At 28.4% G+C, this 9,229-nt stretch overlaps 1 protein-coding gene across 1 annotated transcript; it reads right to left on the bottom strand.

Annotated features, from left to right (window-relative positions):
- Positions 1-2,858: 2,858 nt before the first annotated feature.
- Positions 2,859-8,705, bottom strand: LOC117181085 (odorant receptor 49b-like). Its single transcript, XM_033373654.1, has 7 exons — positions 8,605-8,705; positions 4,624-4,987; positions 4,190-4,521; positions 3,453-3,552; positions 3,295-3,399; positions 3,021-3,179; positions 2,859-2,933 (listed from the first exon to the last, which is right to left on the bottom strand). Exons 1-7 carry the CDS (start codon positions 8,703-8,705, stop codon positions 2,859-2,861), a joined length of 1,236 nt encoding a protein of 411 aa, XP_033229545.1.
- Positions 8,706-9,229: the final 524 nt, after the last annotated feature.

The raw sequence follows: 9,229 nt of genomic DNA, 5'->3' as shown, positions 1-9,229 counted from the left end.
CTAACTCACGCACTTTTAATCTTCTATCCTTCAACACCATATCGTGGATTTTATTGATGATTTCGGGAGTACTTTCTTCTACGGGCCTTCCTGAACGTGGTTAGTCACTTATTGATGTACGACCACGCTTAAATTCATTTACTCAGTTATAAACCGTTGCTAAGGCAGGGGCAGATGTGCCATGAACTGGGTCCAATTCATTTTTTATCTCATATGGAGTTAAACCCTTTAAATGAAAATGTTTGATTACCGCTCTGAACTCGTTTTTTTCATTTTTCTTAACGAACAATTTTTTTTTTCAATTGGTTATAAAAACACGTAAACTCAGAAGATGTGGACTATGACTGCACCATGTATCTAGTCAGGAGTGGTGCTGACTGAAAACAGATGATTTGGAGCGATTCGCGCGCCATCTGTTGGTCATTCTAAGGACTTATTGAACTACCCTCGTATTACCTGAATGATCTAGGATGAAATAAATAATTGAATAAAATTATACATTGCTTGACTTCTAAGCGAGGTCCTAAGAGTATTATTTCTTAATCATGCCTTTTATTAAAATCACAAATTCCCAAGGAATTTTCTAGAATTTCGGAAGATGGGAAACGGTTTCATAGAACCTAAATATAAGTTTTCAGAATCCGGGGTCAGTTTGACCCTATTAGTTCAGGATCAAGGTCAATTGAAGGTCAAAGTAAAGAAAACAATTGCATCAGAGGAAACCAATGGATCGGGCAAACCTGTACTCTTTTACTTTTGTAGCGTCGCTGATTCCGAATCTGGCGCCATTTTTACCCCGTCAGGTCGGTATGAAGGTCATTCATCCCAAGGTCAAAATTGAGCCAACCATGGAATCGAACTTATGGGATCAAACTAACACCGGACTTGGATTCAACGATCCCTAACACGTCTTAGGGTAGAGCTTTTCTACAATTCCATGGTTTTCTCAGTTTTGACGTTGAGATAACCTTCAGCCCAACCTGATGGGGTAAAAATGACCTCGGATTCGGATTTAGCGACCCCAAAAATATCTTAATGTAGTGTTTCACGCCGATTCAATGTTTTCTTTTTGATCTTGACTTTCACCTGGCCTTGATCCTCACCCGATGAGGTTAATCTGACCTCGGATTCAGATTCAGCGACCAAAAAACCGTCTGCGAGTAGAGGTTTTTTCCGATTCATTATCGTCAATCTTTGACGCACAAAACTTTCTGGCTTTCAAATTTTACGAAATCGCAGTGTATCAAAATGAAAGATTCAATAGTTGCATACTTTTCAGTTTAAAGGATTGGTAATTGAATTATTTTAAATTAAATGCCTCCCAAGTAAATTCAAATGCTGAAGTTTTTCAATTTGAAAAATGTTTCGAAAGGATAGAAATTTGAAACTTAGTTAAAAAAGAGCAGTATAAAACAAATTTTCTAATGAAAAATTGAATAGTTAAATTGTTTAAGTTTAATCTTTGCAATTAAAATTAAACTCGTTTCATTTAAGAGAGTATAATTAACTTCTTTAAACAGTTAATTTATAAACGATTTAAAATTACTTATAGCAATCCAAGTATTTTAAATTCAGCGATTAAAATTGAAATGGTTAAGTTTTGAAAAGAATGATTTACAATTAAAAATTGTTACTTTTTAAACCATTAAATTTACTTGAAGTAATGTACATTTTTAAAGGCTTAAGTACAAGAACGTTGTAATATGAGAATGCTTTAATACTTAATTTATTTTTTATTTTTAGATAATAAAACAAAAAATGCTTCTATCGAAATCTGAAATAATTAAAAAAAATGGGGCAAAAATAAAAAAAATGATAGAAAAATGGAGAGGCAACCAATCACATCTCCTTCCTTGTTTTTTTTCTTTTGTCTTTTTTATTTTTATTATTATCAAATTAAAATAAAAAAACATCTAAAATAAAAATAGAAAAGTTAAAAAAATATTACGTTAAATAGTATTTTTAATTTGGATTTTAATCTAATTCAAATTTCTTATATTGTAAAATTTTGATCGGTTTGAAGTTAAATTCATTAAAATTTAAAAGTTTTTACTTTTAAATTATTAAATTTCAAATGCTTTAGTTTTAAAATAATGCTATTCTCATTCCTATCAATTTTAAATGATCTTTTTTGCAAATTTTATTCGGAAAATAATCCATTTTTCATGTTTTAATATTGTTTTTATTTTCCATTTTAATCTAGTCATTCAATTTTGCGATTTTTAAATACAAAATAAAATTTTTTAACTCTGAAAGCTTCGGATTAGAAGTGTGGCAATCATTATTTTAGTTCAACATTTTTTAAAATGTATTACTTATTATTTAAATAGCTGCTCTTTATAATCTGCACAACACCGAAGTGCCTGATCTCATGGCGTACGCTAAATATGTTAAAATTAGTTAATTTATTTTAGAATTATTTGCTTAAAAAATTTATCTTATGATATTTAATGTATATATCCAGTTTTTTTTTCAAAAAGAGATCAACCTTTTATTTATTGAACAATTTTTAAATGCCAATAAACATTCGGATATTTCTCGTCGATTTTCTCTGCTCTGTTCATTTCGAAGTTAGAGGTGTTTTCTCAAATCACGACAGTATTTTGTTAAACTCGTCTTTCTTGATTAAAAATGTAACTTTTTTTTGTTAATTTATCTTTTATGGCAGAGCAGTCATCTTTTCTTGTTTAAAAATGAAAACGAATTAGACATATTTGAATTTTAAATTATTTTATTTATTTTATAAAATATTCTTTCCTCTAATTGTTACAAGACTATAATGCTGATCTCTGAATATTAACGACCAGGCAAAAATCAGAGTCTTCTTAATATCTTGATGATTGGTTTCTTTTTTCTCTTCAAAAGGGTCCTTTCACTTTCTTACTTTGGAGTTGTTTTAGCAAAACATAGAATGAATATGCGGAGGTTAGAATCTACAAAGTTTTAGATAAGTTATTTTTCAACAGCATAAGATTTCAGGTAATTTTTATATGAATTCAAACTAAAAAATGATCACCTACTGTGATAAAATAGCTGGCGGTTAATGGAAAGAATTTTCCAACGCGTAGCTTTATGGGAATCTGCACCCTTGACATTATAAAGCATAAGGATTTTCGGAATTCTTTATCGTTTATTGATGTCCAATCACACTCGTAAATGGCATCCTTTAATTCAGCCGACTGGTAAATTTGTAAACAAACATAAATTAGCTGTACATTATTCATAAAAATGTTGAAAGACATATCTTATTCTAAAAATATTTTCAAATACAATTTTATGAAGAAATTTGTGTACCTTCACCATAATTTCGTTTCCTCGCCAAGTGTAGCTAAATATTTCCACTAGCATGCAAAGTTGGTATTGGATTACCACATAGAATTGGAATGTTTTTGGAGAGGACTAAAAAAAAATTGAATGTAGTGATAGTCAATTCAAATAAAAAAGCGACTTACCATTGTTAATTTGAGACATGTTAAACAAATGATGAAACAACTTGCACCCATATGAAACAGAATACCCATTTGAAACACTTCCGTTATGTCATTGATAAATCTGTATAAAAAATAATTGCGGAATTAGTTACCGGCATATAAATGAACATCTACTTTATGTTTCGTTTAAAAATCGCTTTACGTTATTTCTAAAAGTCCCCCCCCCCCCTCCCTGCCCTTCTTCATCGCAGAAAGCTTGACTTTCCCAGGGTAACGTCACAAATACTAGCAAAGAAAACATTTAAAAACTAATTTTGTCTTTGATTTCATTTGATGAACGTCTTAAATAAAGCAAATAAGCCTAATATTTTAACAGACTTCACAGCGCCAAATGCTTCCAAAGCAGTGCAATTAGGGTAATTTTTTACGAAAATAGAGAAACTTCGAGATTTAAAGCCGAAATAATTTGCATTTTGAACAAAATAATTGAATTATCAGAAAGCAATATTAATTTTTGCCAAAAGAGATGAATTTTCATTCGAGTTGAATGATTTTTCAAATAGATAGTTAAATTTTCAACAAAAAAATTAATTTTAAACCCGAAGCACAAGCTGTTGCATTTTTAAACACGATTCTTCACATAACCTGTTAGCCTCAATTCCTTTCAATGTGACGCAGTGTTTGAACGGACTCTTACTCGACGATATTTTATTTTCTTCATTAAAAACTAATAAATTTCTATTGATATTAAGACTTACGAGCGTATGGCTTCGTAATGTTTGGTACATTTCTCAAATCCTTCCCGAAAAAACTCTTTTATACTCTTTTGTTTGTGAGAGATACCATCCTGGAATTCCAACTCGAAGTCTTCTTCTTCATCAGAAAAATTGGCTAACAATAAAAAATCCTGTTTAAGTATTTCCAACTGCCCCACCATTGTAAGATAAAAATTCAAAATCAGTAAATTCATCATAGGATGCATAATAGCAGCATTCAGTAATAATATTACTTGGAAAGCATACATAATTTCATAATTTGGACTTTTTATAGTATCGAAAGGATACCAGGATGCAAAGACTAATTTATTTCCCTGGAAATAATAAATTAGCTTTTGTAAGTAAATATAATAATACAATAATATTAAGATTTTTATTAAAAATTTTACTATTAACAAAATGTTTTTTCTTCTTACGCTTTTATTATCAATCAAGGGAATCAAGATCCAAGAGAAAAACGTAAGTTGGGGAAGAATAAAAAATAAAAGCGCATATGCATTGCCAATAGAAGTACAGTTTTTCAACACCAGTAGTTGTTCCTTTCGCTTCGGAGCAAAAATCGGTTGATGCAATCTTTCAAAAAATTTCTCGATATCTTTTAGACGACGACAAAATATTCCGAGTTTTGTGGCGCAAATAATACATGACAAAGTAAGAAAGGAACCGTCAATTAATTTTTCCAAGCTTCCTCGTGTGAGATAGATATTGATTATTTGTGGTATCAAAGTTGCTATGACGAAAAATAATTGGAAACCATAGCCGCAGATTCTATGAACAAAACTGTGAAGCAAAAGAGTTATTTTGGTGATTGGGGGATATTCTATTATCTGGGATAATATTTTTGAAATATTGTGCTTCTACCGTTTCGTTAGGTGAGGCTATTAATGAGGTTATGGATAGAACTAATGTTTGTTACTTGCTCTTACTAATGCTTGTTATTGCCGATACTTATGGTTTTTATTGTCTAGCACTAGCGTTTGTTATTGTCCATTTTTAAAAATTGTTATTCTCTATTACTAATGGTTGTTATTTTCAGCTGATAATTTTTATTATTGTCCGTTATTGTTAACTCTAAATAGTTGTTATTGTCGGCTTCTAATGGTTGTTATATTTTGATGCTAGTGATTTTTCCGTAAGGTTATACAATATAATGAACATTACTACCAATACTTGGCACAAGTAGATAATATTCAGGGCTCATGAATGATTGTTATTGAATGTTTCTATTATTCTTTATTGACCCTTGCTCAATAGTTTTTACAGACTGACCATATATCTGGTTTTTTTTTTCGATTCAACAGAGATCATTTTTTTTCTTTTTTAGAAATTGTTACTGTCTGTGTCTAATCGTTATTATTTTCCGCAGGTAGAGGTTGTTATTGGTTACTTATCATTTTTTTTATCTGTTACTTTTTCTTGTTAATGTCTATTGCTAATATGTGTCATGTACTGTTTCTAATGCTTGTTATTCTCCATTGTTCACCATTTGTGATATCCGGTATTAGTGTTTCTCATTTTCTATTGCTAAATATTGTTATTGTCCATTGCTAATGGTTTTTATTGTTAGTTACCAATTGTTCTTATTTTCCGTTATTGTCTGTCCGAGATGTTTGTTATTGTTCGTTGCTAAAGATTGTTATGGTTCATTGCTAATTGTTCTTATGCAAGTTTCTAAAGATTATTATTGAGGTGGGCTAAGGATTTTATAGTATTAAATGCTTTGCAAATACCGTAAAAATGGATTTTTCACCACCGAAGGACAAAGACCAAATATTTTAAAGATCCTGAGAACCAATTCAAAAGACTCTCTTGGTTTATATACGTTTTTCATGACTGAAGAAAAAATTGTATTTTAATGTTAATGAGGGTAGTAGTGTTGTTTTTAATATTTATGGAAAGGGTCTAAATTTTAATAGAATAAATTGTATTATAATCCTTGATGCGAAAACACTAGCACTTAGGTGATTCACTTTAGCAAGCTATCTACGCACTAATTTGAAAATTTGGCGTAATAATGTTTTGAAGTCTTAGGTGTAGTTAATTGTAGTCAAACAAATTAAATTTCCTGATTATTATTATTTCGCTTAATTGCGAGAATAATTGGATTAAGACACGCTCGAATCAATTAATATTCAGTATCAAATATGATTCGCAATTTTCTTATTGTTTGACAAAGTAGAACAAGTGAGTTATATTTTAATATTTAAAAAATACCCTACATTTTAAATGTCCATGCTGGTCAAGATTATCATTGCTATTTGTAAATTATTATACAATTTCATTATTAACTCTATTTATAGACATTTCATTATTAACTCTATTTATATTAACTCTATTTATATTAACTCTATGATTAATATTAGTTGATGAAAAGAAAAAAATTATGATTGAAATGTATTATTTTCATGTTGCAGTTGTTTCAGAAGACCAAAAATAATTATTGTTGATTTAAAAATCGAATAAAATTTACCCAGTTTACAAAATTAATAAAAACTCTGATCGAATTTCCGTTTTTGAAATTTTTTGTAAAAATTCCTGCTTCTTATTTTTAATGCTTCTTCATGTCCTCAAAGAATATAAGTCATTTAAACATCTTTTCTATTCTTGTTCTACATGGATTTAAAATTTTTTTTGTAGTTTTTGTTCAATTTATTTTAAAGTCTTTTAAACTCAACTTGAACTCTTGGGCATTTTTATGAATATCATAGAATTTTTTCATTTCCTTTAAATTCCTTTTGAATTCACTCAAATTTTACTGAAATCATTTGATTTGACAATGTTGCTTGAAAGTATTATAAATTTATCCTGAATCATAAAAAAATTACCTGACAGTTTTGCTTTAAATTTGAACTATTTGGTGGTAAATACAGCTGTTCGGTAATAAATGCAATTGTTTAGTTCAAAATAAGTATTTTATTATTCTTGAAAATCCAATTAATTGTTAGAAAGCTTATTCTTTCTAATTTAAATTTAAGTTTTTTGATAAAAATTTAATTATTTGGCTAAAAATGCATCAGTTTTAGATTGAATTTCAAGTCTTTTTTTCAAAACTCGACTATTCTAAAGAATTCAATTATTTGGTTATAAATTCAACTGCTTCTTGCTGAGGTTTAATGGTTTTGTTTGAAAATTAGAATATTTGTTTACAAATTTAACTGTTTTGTTCAAACTATTTTTTTGAAATTCATATTTTTTATCAAAAATTAATTTTTGATGAAAATTGATCTTTTAGGTATAAGACGAATTTTTTAGAAGTTAGTTGATTTTAAAATTAATACAATTGTTAAATTTGCAACAAAGTAGTTCAACTTTCAACTAACATAATGAATTTTTAACAAAACAAAAATTAAATCAATACAACAAAATTAAAAAAAATATATAATAATTCATATTCAAACAAGAAAAAATTTAAATTTTAAGTAAAAAACAGTTGCATTGTACCAAAAAAGATTATTTTCGATAAAATAGTTAAATCCTCAACCAAAAACGAAATACCTGTAACCAAACAGCTGCACTTTTAACAAAAATATATAATATTTCTACCAAAAAAAATGAGTATTGAAACAAGAAAGATTTTCAGTTAAAGATAGAAAACAGATGTTAACCAAATTATTTTTATCTAAGTAATAAGGTTAATTCTATACAAAAAAAAACGTTTAGGTTCTTCGCGGAAATATTAATTTTTGACGGAAAAAGTTAATTTTAAAACAAATAGTTCACTTTGCTACCAAAGTAAGTAAATTTTTAACCTAAATAAATGAATTTATAACAAAACTGTTGAATTAACAAAAAAGTTAAATTGTGAACCAAAGGGGATGGGTCTTCAACTAATGAAATAAATTTTTAACAAATTGGCTCAATTATTGTAATTTTGATATATAGAATTCCTGAAAGCAAACCCAAGTATCTAAAGTGTTTTCGACATCAAATTGATGTTTTATTCTCATTATTATTTCTTTTAAAAGCTCTGAATTTGATTAATAATAGTTGTTATTGTCAAATGCTAATTTTTATTATTGTACGTTATTGTCAATTCTAAATGGTTTTTATTGTCTGCTTCTAGTGGCTGTTATTATTCGGCACTAGTGGCTTTTTCAGTGAGGTTATATATGATGAAGATTACTACCAATTATTAGAACAATTAAATAATATTTAAAGTTCATCATAAATTGCTATTGAATATTGCTAGGGGTTTTTTATGTACCGTTTTTTATTTTCTAGGAATTGCTACTGTTTGTCACTAATCATTATTATTGTCCGCAGATAGGGGGTTGTTATTGGCTATTTGTAATGCTTGTTATTGTCAGTTATTTTTTTTGTATTACTTTCAGCAGTATACATTAAATATATTTTTTCGAGAAGCCTTGAAAATTGACATTCACATGCTTTGCAATTACCTTAAAAATGAATTTTTCACTGCCGAAGGCCAGAGGCCAAATATTTTGAAGATCATGAGAACCAATGCAAAAGACTCTGCTGGTTTATAGACGTGTTTCATAATTCCAACAGGAATAATATTATATGTTCATGAGCAAACAGGTTTGATTTTTAATACTTTTTAGTTTTTTTTTTCTAAATTTTAAAGCAATAATTTAGATTGCAATATTTGATGAAGAAACACCAACACTTAGATTATTCACTTCAGCAAGCTATCGACAAAGTAACTGGAAATTTTGGCCAAATAATGTTATGAAGTCTTAGGTGTAGCTGATTATAGTTAAACAAATTACATTTCCTCATTATAATTGTTTTACTAAATTGCGAAAATCATAGGATCAAAGCACGCTCCAATTAATTATTATTCAATATCAAATATGATACATACCTCACTCATTGTTTGATAGATTACAGCAAGTGGGTTATATGTTAATATTTTAAAAATGCCCTACACATTCATACTTGAGCTGATGGTCAATGATATTTGTATAATTATTGTATGATTTCCTTATTGGAAGGCATTAGAGAAATTCAACATCTACAGTATTTGCAAATGAAAACATGGATATTGTTGCAATTATCAGA

This window comes from Belonocnema kinseyi, chromosome 10 (assembly GCF_010883055.1).
Source record: "Belonocnema kinseyi isolate 2016_QV_RU_SX_M_011 chromosome 10, B_treatae_v1, whole genome shotgun sequence".
NCBI lineage: Eukaryota > Metazoa > Arthropoda > Insecta > Hymenoptera > Cynipidae > Belonocnema > Belonocnema kinseyi.
This window is presented reverse-complemented; position numbering and strand designations above follow the sequence as displayed.